General features: G+C 34.4%; 1 protein-coding gene across 2 annotated transcripts in view; it reads left to right on the top strand.

Annotated features, from left to right (window-relative positions):
* The first annotated feature begins 307 nt into the window (after nucleotides 1-307).
* The window catches only part of PIK3C3 (phosphatidylinositol 3-kinase catalytic subunit type 3), a 136,879-nt gene continuing 115,272 nt past the window's right edge, over nucleotides 308-21,914 (top strand). For both annotated transcript variants that reach the window (XM_063076906.1, XM_063076907.1), the window contains exons 1-4: nucleotides 308-416; nucleotides 3,289-3,477; nucleotides 7,832-7,975; nucleotides 15,877-16,006. In XM_063076906.1, the coding sequence (XP_062932976.1) occupies nucleotides 349-416; nucleotides 3,289-3,477; nucleotides 7,832-7,975; nucleotides 15,877-16,006 (531 nt within the window). In that variant the 5' untranslated portion in view covers nucleotides 308-348. The remainder of the gene's footprint in view (nucleotides 417-3,288; nucleotides 3,478-7,831; nucleotides 7,976-15,876; nucleotides 16,007-21,914) is intronic.

Below are 21,914 nucleotides of genomic sequence, written 5' to 3' on the forward strand. Positions count from 1 at the left end.
TTTTAGGTACAGCTCAAGCTCAAATGACAGATTCTTTTTTCCTTTAAAAAAAATAAAATAAAAGTTAGTCCTGTCTAGACAGGAAAACTGGAACGTAACCGGATAGGCTGCGTTTCCGGAACCTATTTGCCCTTTAGCAAGATGGTGGGCGCCTTGCGCACATGCGCGGAAGAAATGCCTGGGCGGGGAGTTCCGCTGCGTCGGATCGCGCCCCGGGCAGGGATTGGCAGCGCGCCGGCTGAGGGGCGGAACCGGAAGCGCTTGTGTTATGATACTAAGCCGGTTCATTTCTGCGGTCCTTGCTGCGTTTGGCTTGCCGCTGCAGGTGCTGGCTTTGCCAACGTTGCCATGGGGGAAGCGGAGAAGTTTTACTACATTTACAGTTGTGACTTGGACATCAACGTGCAGCTTAAGATGTAAGAATATTCTGGGGACGGGGAGTGGGATTGTTGGTCCATAGGGACTGGGAGGCAGGGGACTGTGTATGGTGGGGAAAGAAGATGGTGACTGGACTGAAGGCCGGGTTGGGGGCGGGGGAGCGTGTGGACAGGCAAGCAGAGGAGAATGGAATTGTGGAGAAGGGTCGTGTGGGAGAAAGATTGGGGACCTGGTCTCTGAGAAGGACAGCAGTAGGAAAATACCTTTTAAGTCCCACAGCCTTCAAAGCATTTTGCTGTTCACAGCACCCTCTTGAGAGATAATTACTGGCTCAGTTTACAGACGAAGAAATCAAGTCTCAGTAAAGTCGTAGTCCTGCCGTTGTTAAGAGAAAGATCGTTACTTTAGAATGGGACTGGAGACTGCAGAAATTATGGAGAGGTAGACACAGGCTGATGTGATAGTTGAGAAAAAGGTGAGCACATGGGTGTAGTGTATTGGCAGCATAGGAGGTGATAGAGGCTTAGGTTGAATTTTTGAGCAGAGTGGCATTGTTAAGCCAGGGAAGTTGGGAGTGAGTCGAAAATGAGGGTGCCAGTTGCAAAGGGACTAAGAAGATAGGAGAAAAGAGTCTTGCAGGAAAACCATGGGGCACCACTGTTGAAGAAAAGGTCAAGGGCATGACTTTTTGAGATGAGAATAATGGAACTGATGGAATAATGCGGGACAAGTAGCACCTAGTTGGAAATTATGTCCCTTTTAAGGTGGTGGTATAGTTTTTTCTTCTTTCAAAGCTATCAAAAACTATTAGCCACACATCATTCATAATCAGTATACATTTTTTGTGTATGAGGGCTGCTGCCCGTAGAATGTGATAAATACATTTTCTCAGAGTTGCTTTTGAATGAATTTTTTTTTTTTTCTGATCCCTCAACATTCACAAATGTTACTTTACATCCTTTGTTATTCAGTTTGTGGTGGTGGTAAAAATAATGCCAACAACCAAACTGTACCTTTGTATGATACTTTATGCCTGTAATTATGGTAATTTCTGTAGCATACACCACACTAGAAACTTATACGGGACCTGTACTTTTATCCTCTGGTAAAGGACTTTTCTTCAGTATGGTTCCTCTCAGTATTTTTTGGACATATCAATGCATTTTTTTAAACTTTTGAACATTAAAAAGAATGAAATCAAAAGAACTGGGCTATTGTTAACGTACACAGAGTAATATATACATTGAACCAAAGATAAAGCGTAAAGCAGAAGGTTAGCAAAATTCAATACTAATGGTCTTTTAGCTTCTTCCATTTTTTTTTTTTTTTTAAGGTCAGAAAACATTAATTTAGAATCATGTAATCAAGAATAGTAAATTATTTTATTCTATTTTTCTCCCAGGCTGTTTCATCTATTTCTAAGACTTTAATAACAACTTTCACTTTCTATGGTTTTAATAACTTGTACTTGTCTCTTTTCTTAGTTCCGTATTTGAATATCAAACTGCCCACAAGACATGGTCACTTTGGATATCCCAAAGCACTGTAAAGGCAGCTTGTCCAAAGTTGAGCACATTATTATTAGCTTATCCCTCTTACTCTAATCTTCATGTATTCTCTTACCCTATTTTGTTGATAGCATCATCCCTCAAATTTAAGACAGAAAACTGTGGGTCATGCTGACACCCCTCTTTTACCATCTTTGTTCAGTCACTCACCAAGTTGTCTTGAATCTATCTGTTAGTCTTTTTTTGCCTTTATATATGCTCTTCTTTCCCTTTGGGATGACTTCCTACCTCTTTTACTCCCATCTACTATATATTGTTCAGGCTCATTTCAGGCATCTACTTGGGGTACAAAGTCCTTGCCCCCAAGCCAGGATTGGTACTCCTAAGATTCTTTGATTTACCTTGCTAAGGTATGAAGAACATTGGTTTTGCCCTTCTTGCCCTGGTTTTTATTCTCAGCTCTGTTACTTTCTTCGTGACCTTGGATAATGAGTTTGATCTCCTAGCCTCTGCTTCCTCATTTATAAAATAAGAGTATGGATTAAATTAAGCAAGAAAAGGGGCGAGCCTGTGGCTCACTTGGGAGAGTGTGTTGCTGATAACACCAAGGCCACAGGTTCGGATCCCTATATAGGGATGGCTGGTTAGCTCACTTGGGAGAGCGTGGTGCTGACAACACCAATTGAAGTGTTAAGATCCCCTTACCGGTCATCTTAAAAAAAAAAAAAATAAAATAAAAAATAAAAATAAGCAAGAAAGAGTATATAATATGCCTGGCATAATATCCGACATAATTTTGATGTCCAAGAAATGCTCCTACCTATTTAATAGTATCCTGTGTATATTTTTTATGACTATTAACACTGTTTTAACTTAAATAAAAGACCAGATAGTACACATGTACATAGTTAAGAAAACAAGAGTACAACAAGAATATGCAATTAAAAGTAAGTTTTTTTTCCCCCGGAAGCAATGAGTTAATATTTTCTGCAAACACTGTATTGTTTATCCTATCTTTCTTTTCTGGGCCCCTATGCCTACTACAGTAAATGTTTGCTGAGAGAACAGATGCATAAGTGGTCATCTTGAAATGAATAAAATGAAACTAAGGCCTGGAAAGCTGGTGACTTCTAGAAGGTAGATTAAGAGTTGGTGACAGGGTTTAAAATTAGGAACTCTAAAATAGAGAAATATGTTGATGAAGCTGAATGATCTTAGGTATGTTAGGATTCTAAGAAATCTTTATCTTATGTAAAAGTGACTTTAATTTCATTTACAGGAACATGTTGTTTAGATAGTATAAGTTACCTTGACACAAACATTAATGCTTCTTAGCATTGTGCATTTGTGTGTATGTTTAAAAAAATGTATCTCTAAAACATTGTTGTTCTTGTGCTTTCAGAGGAAGCTTGGAAGGGAAGAGAGAACAAAAGAGTTATAAAGCCGTCCTAGAAGACCCAATGTTGAAGTTTTCAGGGCTATACCAGGAGACATGCTCTGACCTTTACGTTACTTGTCAAGTTTTCGCAGAAGGGAAGCCTCTGGCCTTGCCAGTGAGAACATCCTACAAGGCATTTAGTACAAGATGGAAGTAAGTTATTTTCTTGCATGTGGTGGATTCCAGACTGTTCTTTCATTTTTTTAATAGATGTTGCAAGTATAATTTAGTAATTACAGAGGAATTTCTTAAATTTAATACCTAGATGCATTGATTGTATACTTTAAAGCAGTAAAATACTCAGATAAAGTATGATACATATCAGTATTATTACTGCAATTGAAATGGAAGTGTATTTATGTTTGTGTTCAGTATATTAACATATTTTGATAAGCTCTTTACTGATTTACAACATGACCAAACCAAAACACTTCTGTAACATCTTTAAATCCTCTACCATTCTGTCCTCTTGAACACATAAACACTTGTGGTTAGTCTGAAATGTCTTCCAACCTGATGATTGGAGCCTACTTCTTTAGAGAGCTATTGTCATCTGTTCATATATGATTTTAAATATTATTTTAAATATGAAACTAAGTTTTTAGGTTCATGTTTTATTCAGTATGGAACTTTAGCAAAACATTGTTGGGATGCAGAGGAAATATAATGAACATGAAGTTCCTGTTTTTTCAGAACAGTATTGTGGGTCCTTAATCTAACCTCTTGACACTTCTTATTTGGTAGATAACATGGTACCATTCTTATATTTGATAAGAGTGTTATTCAGCACTCTGGTGGGCTCAGTGCAAGATACACAGATTATATGCTTTTAAGGAAGGGACTTATGCCCACAATATTCATGGAAGACAAGATGTGGCCACATGGATAGACAGGCTGTGCTACTGAAGGTACAAGCCTTTGTGTACCTACCAGGTATTGCCCAGTGGGGATGGGAAGTGTTTTTTCAGAGAGAACAGAAGCCTGAGCTCTGGTGATCTGACCACATCAAAACTGACAATTTTAATGGTGTAATTTCTTTACTAGTCCTTTTGTGGAGACACACCCACATCCACATGTATATATTTAATACTTTTTATTCTGGAAAATTTTAAACCTACGGAAGTATAGAGAATAACGTAGTGAACTCCTAAGTCCCCATGAGCTAACTACTAATTTCTAACTCATGGTCAATCTTGTATTCCCACCCTTATTTTATCTTTGGCAGCTGACCTGTATGGGGATCCAAACCCTTGATCTTGGTGCTATCAACACCATGCTGTAACCAACTGGGCTATCTGGCCAGCCCACCCACCATTATTTTGAAGCAAATTCCAAACATTATACATCATCTTAAATGTATGTATTTATGTATATTTCTTTTTAAAACATAATTATAGTACCATTATCACACTTAAAACAAGGGACCAGAATTTCTTATGAGTATCAGAGATTCTTAAACTGGAATCAGGAAGTCTTCAAAACCCTGAAATTGTATGCAAAATTTTGTGTGTCTTGTGCATTTTTCCAGGGACAGTGTCCAAAGCTCTAATTAGATTTCTTGAGGTGGCCTGTTACTCAAAAAAGATTTAGAACAGGAAGGTAAACAACTATGGTGAATCCCACTTTTCCTGGTAAGGAAAATTGTATAGTGGTTTTGTTCAATGCCTCGACAAAAAGGGAAATTAGAGCAAAAGCAAATTCTCAATTAGAGGAAGATTAAAGTCTATCTCCTCCTCCTTCCATTTGCTGACTCTTCTTTGCATTTTTTTTGTATTATATATTTGTAAGGATATAAAAACTTTCATGTTTGCTTTCTAAAAGTTTTGAATTTTTTTAATTTGTATTTTTTTAAACTATGAAACTACTTATTAAAGTAAGTACTCTAAAATGATGTAAAACGTTTTTTTTGTTTGTTTGTTTGTTTTTAATTAATAGGTTTAAGATGTGTGTAGAAAATAGAAAAAACCTTATTCGGGGTAAAGTAACATGAGGATAGGCTTTTTTTTTTTTAAATTTAATACTGTATACTCTTTGAGACTGAGGGAAAACATTTGCAAATTTTGTACATCCTGCTGTTTAGTTCTTAAAAGTTGAATGTATTACCAATTCATCAAAATAAAAATTGCTCTAAAATGCATGAGGACAAAAACCTTACACAGCCATCATTCTTTATAAGTGCTTGCTTAAAGGAAATATTCTATAAACTGGAGAAAAGAAATTATACCATTAAAGGATCTCTTGCTATCTGAATTTTTGCATTTCATTAGCTCAGATAGCATTTTGGGGTAGTGTGAGATTCTGAATTATTTAAATCTGTTTGATTTCTGAGTTTCTGATAATGAGATGTGCGAGTTCTAATAATGAGGCATTTATCCAACATTTATCCAAGTCTATCTTATCATACTTTACTCTATCCTGTCCTACAATAAGAGAGCCCATAGTGAGGGAAACCTGTATTTTCATTAATTACATTTAAGGTAAATTCTCATTTTTAGGTGTATATACTTCAAATTTCCAAGTTTTTTTATGTGAATATTATCCTGTAGGCAAGTGGTTTAAATTTTTAAAAACACTTATATTCTACCTTGATTCATAAAGGATTCAAAATGGCTTTAGAGAGACACATATACTAACAGTCTAATATAACTTAAAAATTACAGAGTTAGGGTTTAGAAGTGTATTATTCAGACTAGAGAGTGAATTCAATGGTGTGTGTGGGTTGGGGTGCATGGGAACTGCAGCATCCAGATTTAGATTTTACAGTCTTGTGATGTTTTTAGTGTGTCCAGGTGAATTTTAGTCTTGAGGTTAATGAGGATTAGGCCATAGGGAAGGGATGATGCATGGTGAGGAAGAGAACAAAACGATGTTCAAAATACACAGCTTTTTAATGTCTGACTAGATTTTTCCATAAGTTCTGGGATGTCTAGAGCAGTTTTCAAACTTTTCAGCTGCAGGATCATTTTTCTCAAAAGGACTCTCTGCAGAAACCCAGTATGTAAAACTGATTAAAAAGTGTGGTTGCTTTGATTTAAAAAAGTGTTGGGGGCCTGATGTTGTATAGCAAAAGTTTTGAGGAGAATAATCGATTGGTCACAGGTATTGTCTCCTAGTCATTAAAGATCAGAATATAGAGGTGAGAAATTTCACAATTCATTTTGGATATTGTGCCTGATTTTTCTAACTTTAGCTAGTTTTAATTAACCTCTATGGTTTGTTCATTGGTAAAAAATGACACTGCTTAGTAGCCTGCCCTACTGTGTAGATAGTAATTAAATAAATTCATTTAGTTGCTCAAGCTTATCTGTAGTACATAATGGCTTTCTTAAGCATGCAATTTATTTTTTTTTTAAGAACTGCATAGAGGAAAAGGAATTAAATGAATTTTTGCTTTTCCTTGAAATTGATAGCCATCTCTAATTTTCCTGGAGGTCCTTAATTTAATGGTGTAAATAAATGATTTGTTGTTTAAGTTTTAGAAAATTCTGTTCAATTTCTTAGCGATGGAGATGTATTTGATCTAGACTGTGATATGCTCCTTTGAGAATAATTTTGAGTAAACAGAATAATTTTGAGTAAACAGAAATAGAGTTCTATGTGTCTTCCGGGTATTAGTTTGTGTACTGATTGTATAATGTTCTCTTGGGATTTTAAAAGCCATCTGCTGTTTAAGGGAGTTGAAATTATCAAGTGAATCCAGTGTGAAGTTTAAGTGCAGAAGAAAATTTACAGAGATAAATAAAGGGTAAGAAAAAAAAAGCTGTGCTGTCGTTACTATATTAAGAACAACCAATCTTTAGTGACAGAATATATACAAACATGCTTTGAAAGCATAAAGCACTTAATAGCTAAGTTTTACAGTATTAATGAAATAACTTGAAGAACAGAAAATTCTCACAAAACAGTCACATGTCCATTCAGTTCAGTCTGGTTACTTCTTCATGTTATAAAGGTAGTTATTCTGCTTCAATGTCTGGTGTTTTAATTGTCTTTTTTATTTTTTCTTTTTTGCTTTATTATCCTTAGAAGTGTTTTGAGAATATGAGTAATTTTGATTTAATTTATCTTCATAATGTAAAGTTGTGTTCTGGTGAATGGTTAAAGAAAAATCATAGTTTGGTTCAAAAAGTTTTGACAGGTTGAAATATTTTCCCATTATCATATTCCCTTGTGTCTTAGTATTGTCTGAGTTTCTTGATTAATGGATTTACCAGTGTTATTTTTCATTAGCTCTATTTTTTTCTCAAAAAAATTTTTCATGTCCTCTGTATTTTAAATTGAAATTGCCTGTAGCAAAATTAAGGTGATTGCCACATCATTTTATAGAGTATTAATCTAATCTTTTTGGAACCTTTTTTTCTGAACAAACCTTCTTGTGTGATTTGTTAATTTGAAAGAAGGATATATATATATATATATATGTATATATATATATATATATATATATATATATATATATATATATATATATATATATAATCTGTTTATGTTGACTTTATTTCCATAGCTGGAATGAATGGCTAAAACTGCCTGTGAAATACCCTGACCTGCCCAGGAATGCCCAAGTGGCCCTGACCATATGGGATGTGTATGGACCAGGAAAAGCAGTGCCTGTAGGAGGAACAACTGTTTCACTCTTTGGAAAATATGGGTAAGCATTCTGTTCATCTAACCTATAACGAGTGTTGAAGCTTTCTGGCCCCTTCTTTTCTGGAGATGATTCTCCACATGAAAACCAGTTAGGTAAAGTGATTTGGTTATTCCTGAGACTGAATTTGACATATATTTCTTATAGGATATGCAGATAGATTAACTAAGAAACAATTCATGTTACTCTACTGTTAGTGATTGGTAATGTCATTTCTATTAGAAAATAGAAGTGTTTGGGGACTGGAACCTTGATTTTAGGAAAAAAAGGCTATTTGACACATACCATAACTACTTTCTTATAGAGTTTTTCTGATTCGTCATAATTGTGACAGAAAGTGCCATAAGCAGGATTAAAAGACATTAATTTGCTAATGATAAAAATGATTATTATAGAAAAGTTGTTAATTCAGTTTTTAAAAAAGTTTACAAATAATAAAACTCATTGTAAAAACAACAACAACAACAACAACAAAACCCAAAACCAGAAACTCATAGTCCTGAAGGATATTTTTTCTCCATCCATCCCTTTTCCCCTAGGACAGAGAGATAGCTCTGTTTTTAAAGAATTGGTGACATTCTATTTTTTTTTTTTTCCTGCATTTATTATTTAGAATTTCTCCCTAAAAATCTTGGCCTTTATCAAGTAGTTAGTTACCCTGGTATACAGTTCATATAGGAAAGACATGTAAATATTTAACTTTCTTTCCCCTTTATCAATTGTAAGAATAATGAGTTGGTGCCCTGGTAGCCTGCAAAAGTGATGGTTAATGGCTTTTTTGTTTTTTGTTGTTAAGTTTTGTCATGAACTTTTAGACTTAAACCTTTCTGATATATTTTAGTCCATTGCTGTCTCTACTCTGTATATTATCGCTCAAAAATTCCTGTTTTTAATCAGTAGGAGCCCATTGAAGTTGACCCCTTGTCCTTTTGACAATACCCTAGTAGTCATTGGTAGCTTTTTTACTTTCTAGAAGACAAACTATTCTAGGTTTATTGGGTAGCTTTCTGTTCCAGACCTGGAATCCCTCAAAGAAGTTCTGGTTTATTTCAGTGCAAAATGTTACAGACTTTAATCAGTCTGGGTATTATCGTATTTCTTAATTTTTGCCCATTTTAAAGTTGAAAAATGTTATTTATCTCTTTGTTTAATTTGCACATCATTATGAATGAGGAGGATCATACTTTGATGGGTTTATTGACAATTTGTTTTTGTGTTTCTGTGAATTGCTTTTTGATGTCCTTTGCCTGTTTTTTTAAATTGAGATATAATTCACATACCGTAAAAATCTTTGCATTTCCTTGTGTTGTCATTTTCTTATTGACATATAAGGAATCTTTGTAGATTAATGTACATTAATGTAATTATTGTAATTAGTTAGCCCTTTGTGTGTTAGGTTACAAAAGTTGTTTTTCCTGTTTGGCTTGTTCTTTTTAATTATTATATATTTGTTTGCTTGTTTGCTTGCTATTCATGCACCTTAAATTATGTTAAATTTATCAGATTTTTTTTGTCCTATGAATTTAATGCTTTAAAAAGTCTTTTCCATTTAAGATTATTTTGTTTTAAAAGGCATTACAGAAGTAATGCTTTTATTCTTTTACATTTAAATCTTTGATTCATCTAAAATTACTTTTGTGAAAGGATTGATGTATTGAGAAACAGCTTAAAAAAAACAAAACAAATGGTTTGTATATTTTTCACAATACTATTAAATAAGCCATCTTTTCCAACTATTTCAAAATGGTATCCACGTATATTCAATTCATCATGTATTGAAGTCTAAGAGGAGTATAGTATAGTGGTTAAGAAGACAAGTTGTAGAAATAGATTATCTGGCTTCAATTACTGGACTAAGTTAATACTTGTATATCCTTGGGCAAGTAGTTTAATCTCTTTATTCCTCAGTTTCCTCATCTGTAAAATGTGATAATAATAGTATCCACCTCATAGTTTTATAATGGTTAAGTTACTAAACACATTTAATGAGCCTAATATTTATTTATTATATTTTTATGTATTTAATAAATATTATAATGAGCTCAATAAATATTAGCTATCATTGTTTCTGGACTATTCTGTCGGTTTAGAATACTATTATAAAACGTTTCAATATTAGGTAGAGGTAATACTCATTAATCTATGTTTTTAGTATTTCTGGATATTCTCCATTTTAAATCTCTTTTTTTTGGCTGGCCAGTAAGATGATCTGAACCCTTGACCTTGGTGTTGTAACACCATGCTCTAACCAACTGAGCTAACTGGCCAACTCCCTGCCAGATAAATCTTAATATTATTTTCTCAATTAAAAAGAAAAACAAACTTATTTTGTTAGGAAATTTTATTGGATTATATATTCTAATTCAGAAGAGAATTGATGCTATTATAATAGTGAATTTTTCTATCCAGGAATGGGGGTCAGAAAGGCTTTAACTCATGAATAAAATCTAAATATATTCCCACTTAGAACAGCTTGATTGCTTAGTAATCTTTAGGTATTTTAATTTCATTTAGCTATTAAAGAGATTTGTTATTGAAATCCATACAGGAACAATACCTTAGACATAGTATAAAAAATAATTTCTAGTTTTTCTTTTTTTTTTTTTTCCTCGTAAGCACACAGTGGAAAATTCAGTTTTTAAATGTACTTTTTGGTAAAATAGCAAGTTATAGCAGAACCATATTACTAAATCAGTATTGTTCTTCTGCCAGAGTGTTTGCTTCTTCTTATTTTTCTCTACTAGGGAGAGAAAATCTTGCTTGTCACAGATTAAAAATAAAAAAAAAAATGCACACCAGTTTATTACTCTTCTTAGTGGCTAAATGTTTTTGAGAAACAGCCAGACAGATCTCTTGGATCTCATTTCCTCCTGGGCTCTTCATAAGTGGTTACCTCCTGGAATATCGACTGTGAGGGGTGGGCCCTGTAACCCCACATTGTTCAAGGGTCAACTGCGTTTTCCTTCCTTATTCTTTCTTTTTTTTTTTTTTTTGTCTTTTTCGTGACCGGCACTCAGCCAGTGAGTGCACCGGCCATTCCTATATAGGACCCGAACGAACCCGCGGCCGCTGGGAGCGTCGCCGCGCTCCCAGCGCTACCTCCTGGAATATCAACTGGAGGTTCCCTCATAAAAATACCTGTTTTAGCACTCATGTGCATTTTAAGGTAACCTTAGAATCTTGTTTAGGGAGATTTTCTGACTAGGCTGGAGGAGCAGGACTGCTGAAATTTCTACAGAAGGTCTGACCAGTTAGCCCTGTTGGTTAGAGTGCGGTGTTATAACACCAGGGTCAAGGATTTGGATCCTTGTACTGGCCAACCGCCAGAAAAAAAAAAAAAAAAAATCTATAAAAATACGGTGAAATGACCTGCCTAAAGCCAAATAAATTCTTTCTCAGATTGACATGTGTGGCACTGTTTTACTTGACTTTTGGCAAGTTTTGTAAAAAGTGCATTAAATCAGTAGTAATCTGTGTATAGGAATCATCTGCAAAGCTTGCTAGAAAAGCACCTTCGTGGACTGTTCTCAACAATTCAGTAGGTCTTGAGGGGGTCCAAAAATCAGTATTTTAAATAAGTATCTTGAGTGATTCTGTGAAAAGTGGTCTGTGGAGCACATTTTGAGAAATTCTGCATTAACCTATCATAGTAGTCTATTTGTATGACTTGCGTGTGCCGCTCTTTTTCATGCATTCTTCTTCCTTTCTTCCTTCCCTTGGTGTCCACTTTATTTGAAATTCTGTGTGTATCCCAATAAAAGAAAAATTCTTTTACTTCCCATCCAAACCAAGCTGGAAACATGCCTGAAAGACAAATCAGTAGTACTTGTTCTACTTAGAAAAGTAATTAAAACCCAAGGGATTCCATAAAGATAGTAGTAGCAATATGCAGGAGTTAAACTTAAATTCGTTTTTCTGACATTAAGTGAAATAAGACTTGAATATTGGAAAGTCATTTGTTTTCTCTTAACTCTAACTGGAAAATCGTTCACGCTGTTCCTTCATGTCCTGAATCCATCAGATGTCAGATACAAATGAAATGTGTTGGAGAGCAGCTTTGATTCTGTGAAATTATCTCATTTAGAGCAGCGTTCCTCAACCTGGAGTCATTACTCATCACTTTCAGAACTTCAGCCATATCTCTGTACTAAGTGAACTCTTCTTTACTTGATTATTTTATTTAAACCAGCTCACTTTTTTACTTCCATTTATTTTAAAGAAAAAACCTAATATCCCTGCTGTACCTGTAAAAAGTATTAATTAACTTTGGTGGGTAATAGTAAAATTAAATAGAATGAGAACAACTATGTCACTAAATTTTACAAATTGAGGCAAAAAAAAAAAACATCCTAATGAAATACAAATGGTTTTAAATCTATTTGATTTTCAAAATAGCATACAATACCTATTAAAAAGAAAAAGGTCCTTCTTTATTTAGAATCGTTCTGTTTGTGCCTAGTCAGGTGTAAGGGGATATTCACCTCACTGTCAATTTAATGTGAAGGTAATGTTTTGTTTTGTGAAGATAAGGTGTTATATCAACATTTTCTCTATTAACTGGTCCAACTCCTATATGATAACATTAGATTTTAATTTAGGTCTATGGATACTTTGAATAGTGGGGAAGGAGTGCAAAAAGCTAGATCACCAGCTCCTATTCCCCCTAGGCTGCTGCTTTTACTGACCTTCACCTCAGAAAAAGGAATTCTAAGAAACCCTATGAAATTAAAACAACTCCTTTTTGATCTCTGTGTCCTGGAGCTTTGCCCTGAGGGCGAAGTTGGGTTGTGGTGGGTGAAAGCAGGCATTCCCTAGCCAGCTACAGGACTTATTGTGCAGCTTTGGACTGTGGAAGAATATGATCTTCAGGATGTTCCAGGTGCTATAGTAGAGTGCAAACATCTACTTGTGCTGCTGGGTTACAGCTGCTTCTCTGCAGTGGTGCTGCTGACATCCAGGAAGACAAAGCACTGTGAGTCTTCTGGGTGGTCTCAATAGGGAGCCTATGCAAATTTTCTTCCACCTGTCATCAAAAATCATGTCATGTCACATTATAGTTCTCATGACTGAAGGAAACACTGCCTTAGATGTTTCTTATGCAATGAAATAACACCAATTACCTTTCATCTTTTTTGCTAAAGGGTCTGGTATGCACTTAGTAACTTTTAAAAATGGTTCTCAAAGCATCTAATATTGTAGTATTAGAGTACTGGTAATCTTATGAGTACTAATTCTTGCTAATATCTGTTTTGTATACTTGAGTCAGTGTGAAGCAGAACTTCTTGGAGAATAGTCTAATTAATAATTGAAAGACTAGTCTGTTAGAATAAGACTAGAATACCTATTATCCTTAATTTGAAAGTCTAGATTGTGAAATTTCTAAGTAGCTAAAGAATGGATTGATCATTAGGTTGAATTGGCAAAGAACTATAGTCAAGGTGCAGATTTCTCAAGTTGCAGATGTTTTTTCCAAATGTAAATTTTGAAGTCAAGGCAGTTGCTGCTATAGTGGCTTGGCACTGCAAGCTGGAGCATCAGCACCAGCTGTTGCTGGGGCCTCTGCTGGAGTCTGAAGCAGATCCTGCTGTGCTGTTTCTTCTGTCTTGCTTGTTTGGCTTAATTTCCCAAGTGGACACTATGCTCTGAGCATCTTCTAGCTTGCCACCTGGAGGCTGTGTAACTCTGCAAGGTTCCATTAGTGTCAAAAGAAAGTAATATGTTCACATGATCATTTGAATCACTTGGCATCACCTCTACCCTTCACGTCCCCTATCCTTAAATCTCTTTTCCAGATCCATCCCAAGGTACCTAAATCATTTAGTAAACCTATTTCCTGCCAAATGTACTTCTTTTTGATTTAGTTAAGTTCAACCACCAAAATACTCCCTGCAGGGTGGGGAGGTGGAGAGAAGGGAGGGAAGCCTTCTGCTGTTTCTGAAGGTACATTTCAGGATATTCATTTAAAGTGGCGTTATTACCTCCCTGTTCCCAGTTCCCTAGAGACTGCTCTAAGCAAGTCTGCTTCTTGTTGAATCTGTATCTCAGTTGAAAGGGAAAAAAAAATTTAACTTTATAAAAGGAATGTATAGGTCTTATATTTGTAATATAACATTTTTTTTTTTAGATATTTAACATGGTAAATAAATATCAACAGTCTTGATTTTTCACAGCCAGTCAGTGCACTTTGTATTAGACCTGTAAGGTAAGCTTTTGTAAATATGGTTGCTGGAATTACCTGTTTTATTGCCAACTTTAGAGATCTTATAACAGATATGGTTCTTAATCTTATTGTGCTCATGAGCTTGTAGCTATCCTTTATAGTTCCCAATCTAAATGTTTATGGCATCATTACTTACACTATATAATGTTCAGTGAAAATCCTCTTTATTACCTCAGGAAAATCTATGGAGAAACTATTAGCCAGAAAATTTTAATAATGATTTCAAAAATTTATGTTAACCTTTTACTGTTTAGTAGATAATTTTTTTTAAGATTAAAAAAAATCAATATATTCAACATGTACCTTACTTTAAATGTAAAAGTGTGCAAAATGCTTTAGGCTTGCCTACTGACACCTACACCCACTTCTCATCTTTTTCTTTCCATTGTAGTTGGTAATTTGCTCTTTCAGCTTTGGGAGGGATACTCTTTAAGTAGACTTTATGTTGTTTGAAAGACCTTGTTCAAAAACACTTAAGAAAGAGAAAACACTAACAGAAGAACATCTGTACCTCCCCAAAAAAACAAACTCAGAACCTTTTGACAGTTACGTAATCAAAACACATAGCTATAAAGCTCTTTATGAGTTTTTTAAATCCTTACTCTAGATCTTCTTGGCACTTTTTGAAGGAAACGTGATAATCAAAAGTCATATATTCTTTCACTTTGAAGCAGGATAACCAAGTTTAGGCTGAATTCTGACTATATGCTAAATTTCTGATTTGTAGACATGGGCACGTTTTTTGGTATATGAACCATTATTGTATTCACTTTCAGAACATCTGTCTTATGGAAAAGAAAACAGGAGAAAAATCAACGTGAACAGCAAAAAGGATAATAATAGCTAACATTTATTGAATACTTATTAGGTATCAGTCACTATTCTAAGTACTTTTTACTTGTACTGATTTATTTAATTTTTTCAGTAACCTTGTGAGATACAGATACTCTTTATAATCCCATTTTATAGAAGACGAAACTGAGGTACAGAGATGTTGAGTAACTTACCCAAGGTCACATAGGTAATAGATAGCACAGCTGGGATTCAAACCCAGGCAGTTTGCCTCTACAGTCTACTATGCTGAATTGTCACTTAAACAGTTGTGTAATTATTTAAATTTTGATTCCAGTCATTGTAAGTGGCATTTTTCCATAGGGTAGAAATTTGATTTCTATTATTTCTAAGATCTCCACGGCAGGGATGGAGTATGTGATGATTATCGATTCTTTTCTCCTTCCACCCTACCTATAGAATTCTCTGTAATACAGTCATGTGCGGCTTAATGACGGGGATACATTCTGAGAAATGCGTCATTAGGCAGTTTCATCATTGTGCAAATATCATAGAGTGTATTTACACAAACCTAGATGGTACGGCCTACACACCTAGGCTATATGATACCGTCATGGTCATATACGTGGTCTGTCCTTCACTAAAACATTGTTATGCAGTGCATGACTGTAGTTCTGACTGCTTGGAGGAGAAAAGCATGGCATGTGAAAAACAGTGCTGCATGGATTTTGGTTGCTTAGTTAATTACTTTACAACCCACTTGGGCTTAAAGCTTGGCAACAGAGACATACATTTCCTTGTGTAGAAATCTCTTTGCTTTTAGGAATCTAAAATTTCCAATAATGAACTGTATTAGTCTGCTTTTGTCCTGAACATTTCTCTTCTCCCCTAGCATGTTTCGCCAAGGGATGCATGACTTGAAAGTCTGGCCTAATGTAGAAGCAGATGGATCCGAACCCACAAAAACTCCTGGCAGAACAAGCAGCACTCTCTCAGAAGATCAGATGAGCCGCCTTGCCAAGGTGAGAAAGACAATTTGGATCAGGTGGAAAGCTCTGAATGATGTCTATTGTACTATACCATGACATTATGAATTCTGTCAGATTTTTTAAAAAATTTGAATTTAACTTTTTAGTGATAGTTGTACTGAAATATAATTTACATACCATAAAATTCACCTGTGGAAAATGTACGGTTTGATGGTTTAGTGAATTCACAGAGTTCTGTAATCATCACCACTATCTAATTTTAGAACATTTTTATCATCCCTGAAAGAAGCCATGTCCCCATCAGTTGCTCCCCATTCCTTCCTCCGTTCAGCTCCTGACAACTGCTAATCTTAACTTTCTATCTCTATGTATTTTCTTTTTTTTTGTCTTTTTTGTGACCGGCACTCAGCCAGTGAGTGCACCAGCCAGTCCTATACAGGATCCGAACCCGTGGTGGGAGCGTCGCTGCGCTCCCAGCGCCGCACTCTCCTGAGTGCGCCACGGGCTCGGCCCTCTATGTATTTTCTTATTCTGCACATTTCTAAAAATGGAATCATACAGTATGTAGCCTTTTGTCTGGAATTCTGTCAGATTTGAAAATATGTACCTCTTACTGATATATTCACGATGACCACCTACCTTTTTGGTGACTTTACATTCTAGAGATGCTTATGTTTTTTGGAAGTGAAGATTTGTTATACAATTAACTAGTCTAAATCACCTCCCCCCCACTTTATAAGCAGACTGAATTATACCTTTTTCTTTCAAAATTATTTTAATGAAGTGTTTTCATTTAGAAATATAAAAACAAAACTCAATTCTGTGCTTAAATTGCAACTATATAACTAATTTTATGAATCTCCTTTCACAGAGCACTGTTAGATACTGTTTAAGGATCCTTTTACAGTTCTTTTGTTAATAGACTTACTTTTAATTTTTGCCTGTATGTTTCCTTTGCAATGTTAGTATGGATGACTCTTTAACGTCTGGAGAAAGTTTTGATGCCAAGCATATAACAGCTTGTTGCCTCTACTTACATATGGAAGAAATCTTAGTTATAGAGAATAAGTACTTGCATAGGCTAGAGTTTGTGCTTCAACATAAAGTTTTTGTTGACACATTCTGTGTCTTTTTGTATTGCTGGTTTTAGGGAAATGATGTCATAGCTACCTCCTAAGCATATTGATCATATACTCTTGTCAACCTCCCCCCTTCGTCATTAAACAAATAAAATTTAATATTCAGTTCAGCTACTCATTCTAAGATTTTGTTTACATTTTTACATGGGATATAGAAAAGTCCTCAAGCTTTTCATATATCTAACTTCTCTTTATAATAGTTTATCTTAGCAGTAAACTTTCTTTTAAACTACTCTCTGTGACTTTTATAAACCTTGGGTAGTTAATAGAAATTTTATTAGAATCAGCTCATTTATAGCCTGTGGGTCACTATAATATGAAAAAGGTTAACTCTCAGGGGCAAGAGGAATGTGGCATATATTGAAGAAGCAAAAGTTCTTAAATTGTCTTTTGAGAGCAGCATTATGATTTGCATTCTAGATGAAATTCTAAATTTGAGGGAGAAATGAGAAAAGTCAAGAAATATAAAGCTGTATAGTTGTACAATTTATACACTTTGTTTTTCTATTAAACAAATTATTTAGGCTTCTGTTCACATGTTCCTAATTTTTTCTAATTATTTTTGATGGAAGTTACAAAAATAATTTTCATAACAATGATGGTATTTATTAAACATGGATATATTTAGTGTAATCATTGGAATTTGAATTAGACTTCTGGCTTTTTAATGTAGCACAATGTTATAGTATATATTTCTCATTTTACCTCGTATTTTGTAGTAGAAAAATATGTGATTTGATAATGATTAACTTTATTATTGAAACAGTAACCCCTTGAGTTTATGAGTGTTCATATTTATTCTTTTAGTTATTTACACACATTAGCAGCTCTAGAAATGATGACTGAGCATATGCAGAGCTAAATGAGGTATTGGAAAGAAGTTGTTAAAGTTTTTGTTAATTGGTAAGAGTTATCATCAACAGTCTAAATTCTTTATGTTAGAGTATGGGAACTTGGGTCCCACTTTTTCAAGAGATAGTTATTAAAATGTATGTGTTGTCTGTATTGCTCAGAATGGCTAACAGTTTTCAGGTAGGGCTTTATTGGTTTCTAAGTCTTTACAATGTGGATACAATTTAATGAGAATAAGTATCTTACAGTCTTTCTCTTGGTAATTGGAGCCAAGTTCTTTTCATGTTCTTTTACCCCTAATAGAATTGTACTTTTAACTTCTGAATGGAGTGGAGGCTTTAGAGCTTGCTGTGCTGTGACAGCTTGCATTAGGGTTAACTTATGTTTCCCAAAGACTAACTAAAAACCTTCAAAACTAGTAATTACTTTTTTTTAAGGGGAAAAATGCATCCTGTTCGTAGCATTTTTAAGGAACTGCTTCCTCTTTAAAGGAAGCTTTTATTTCTTGGCACTTTGGGCTAATATATTTCATTCTTTTTGATATAGCAGTTGATCCTCCTGTTTGAAGTTTCAGAACCTGTTATATCCCTGATACTGTTGAAGAAGAATGTTTAAAAATGATGTCTTTGATTTGACAAAATTGGAAGTTTGTGCACTTGGAAGCACTTTACAGTGGGAAGATCACTGTACTATGAGTTAGAGTTTGGTTATTCTACCAACTCAGGGACAACAGTTTCTGAGCGTGTAAAATCAAAGTTTAGAATGGATGGTTTCTAAGGTCTTGTGATCATATCCTATGATTCTAAAAATTCTATCTAGATTTGATATAGTTATCACCTTAGTAGAGCATGAAGCTGTGTTTATCAGTTTGCAATTGTGAACATATTGTCTTCATGTCATTCCTTGTCTTCTGGAATGTTGTATTCCTAGAGTGAAGCGTTATACAGGGCCTGCCTCATGTGAATGATGTGGCTATGCTTTCAGATTTTGTTTTTGTTTGATTAGTACCTGCTTTTTTTTTTTTTTCTTTTTTCTTTTTTCTTTTTTTGACAGCTTGCTCATAGGGGGATCTCAGCCCTTGACCTTGGTGTTATCAGCATCATGCTCTGCCAAGTGAGCTAACTGGCCAGCCCAGTACCTGCTTCTTTACTAAAATGTTTGGAGTAGGATTCCTGAAAAACAACTCTTTTTTCACCCAAAGCATGGTCCATTTACCCTGCCTTATACCGGAGAAAATGTGCTTTGATACTCTTTATGGTCTTACCTTGTTAACTTACTAGAGAGTATACTTCGATACTTATATTCTTAAGTTAAAATTATACTTACATATTTATTTTGTTCTTAAAATTGTGCTACAGTAGCTTTCTTTCTCTCCCTCTTGTTTTTCTGGTTATACATTTTAAAAAGATGTTTAGTTAGATTGTCACTTCCTCAAAATATTTTGAAATTGTCTTTGGTGTACTAAACTTTTAAAAACTGGGAAAGAATTTGTATGATCCATGTTCCCATTTTCGTACAAAAGGAGCAGAGATTGTAAATGTAATGCTCTCTTACTCCCATTTTAAGAAAAGAAATGACTGTTGAAATAGATGAGGTTTAAATGTTTAAAACTGAATGGTTTATTTCCTGTTGCATTTTGATTTTATGGTCAATGAATTTAGAGTTGTTTCTGATTGTTGAGAAGGCAGTTAGTTGGCTTAAGAGTAAAAAGTTGTACCTAAGTGTTAATAATAGCAAAACATAGCTACCATGCATAGTATCCATGAGCCTAAGTAAATAGCAGAGTTACAGTTTTCTGACTGTAATGTAAGAAAGTTTATTGGGTTATAGAACTGCTTCAGTCTTGGTTGCCTAGGGATAATGGGACAAGAGGACTGTGAAATGAAGATTAACTATTTAAGTGGCCTATGAAATATGGTGTTAGGTAATTATTAAGCAAAGAACCTCAACTCCAAGCTGGACAATACTTTATTCTGATTTATATGTCAGCTACGAAAGTTGAATTTTGACTACAATTTGAATAACTGAAGTTTAAATTAAAGCCTGCTTTCCAAGCTTGCATTTTTTAAAAGTCAAATCCTTTCAGAATTTTTATGAAATTAATTTTGTTAATGATTTTACACCATTTTGTGAACATACCTAGTTTTCCTTTGAAGAAAAATGAGTAAGAGTAAAGGAAACAAAACTGAATAGTTTTTAGTTTAGGTCTTATTTTTTGTAACTTGTATTTCTTAGACTTTCAGTAGGGAACAGGAAGAAATACACTATGTTTCCTCCCATCATCCTCATTCTCTTCTCTTTCCCATCTCTAAATTTTCCTAATTAGTTTTTACTAATAAAATGTCTTTTTGTTTGAATTGATTTGTAAAAATAATAAAAGGCCAGACTTCTAGGACATTTGTTAAATTTTCATTGTCCATGACCCAGCTTTTTAATGATTGTGGGCCTTGAGCAAATTTGCCCTTTGTTCCCATCTGCTCCATTTTCAGCTTGTCATATTGTAAGAGTTTTATGACTTGGATGCATATCCACCTGGGGTTTTGGATGTGACTACCAAGCTTTAGTGTTTGATTTATATTTGAATCCATGTCTTTAGACATGAAAGGTTAGTGCAAAAGCATGCTTCTCCACTGTCTCCTTTTCATTTTAGCAGCTCTGCTTGATACCTTTGGATTGTGCTTTAGTTTCTGTCAATTTGATTAAGAGGACGCAAAAAGAAAGTAATGACTAGATGAAAAATTCTTTGTGGTCTGTGTGACACAGGTTTGGAAATGTTGAGTAGAGTGTAGAGGTTAGCACTGTTGTAGAGAAGATGTGGTAAGATATGGTAATGTTTCATGCTGAATCTCAGAGTGCCTGCATGGGGGGTCACTGTGGATACATGTGAGGATCTCAGGTTTATTGCAGTAGGAATTAGATTTTTTTAGTTTATCAGGAATAATTAGTTTCTTGAGAATAGGGGTTATTTATAATCTAGTTGCATTGTCTAATAAGATATCCACAAGTCACATGTACTGATTTAAATTCAGGTTGATTAAAATTAAATAAAACTAAGAAATGTATTTGCTCTGCCACCATTTTCCTGGACACCATTTTTTTTCTCTAGACACCATTTTTCTGGGTACCTTGTAATTAAGTTAGTCTTTATGAGATTGTTGATTTCTTAGAAAACCATGAAGGGGCTAGAGAGTTTTGTGAGATGTTTCTGTTTTGGGAAATCTAAAGAGAACTTTCTCTCTTTATGGTACCTTTTTAGTTGAAGATTAGTTGAGCATGCTGGTTATACTGCAAGTTCTGAATAAACATTGTATTGACAAATTATCACAATCTCAAAAACAATCCTTTAAAATTGAAATAACATAAGACATTATCTGATCATATAATGAATTTTGCGAAGTGGGGTTGAAGTTGTTTAAATTATTTTAATAGTACTATTTGACCTGTTGAAATATTTGCGCATGAAAGAAAATATTTTGCATTGATGCATTGCATCAAATGGGTACTTGTCTTGAGACATTGTTTAGAGATTTAAACTTTATGTATGTGGGCAGGTCCTCTTTATCCCCACCAATATCACTTGGTATATCAAAGGCAGACTTTTAAATGTTGAAGACCAAAAAACGTATATTACTGAGTTCCTGATGTCATTGTTATTGCCATTATGAGTAATAATAATGATTGTTGATAATCACCTTGCATGTATAAAGTGCTTTAATCTATAAGACATTTTAGCATAGATTGAAACCAAAATGGAGAAGGGGTTAAGATCATGGCTTTGGAGACCATTTATCATTCATATCCTAGTTGTGTCTCCTGTTTAGCTGTGATCTTGGACTAACTACTTAACTCTTATAAATCATGAGATCCTCATCTGTAAAATATGAATAGTAGTTATATCTACTTTTTGGGGTTACTGTGAAGACTAAGCAAGATAAAATATTTAAAGGATT

The sequence above is a fragment of the Cynocephalus volans genome, chromosome 13, assembly GCF_027409185.1.
Source record: "Cynocephalus volans isolate mCynVol1 chromosome 13, mCynVol1.pri, whole genome shotgun sequence".
Lineage (NCBI taxonomy): Eukaryota > Metazoa > Chordata > Mammalia > Dermoptera > Cynocephalidae > Cynocephalus > Cynocephalus volans.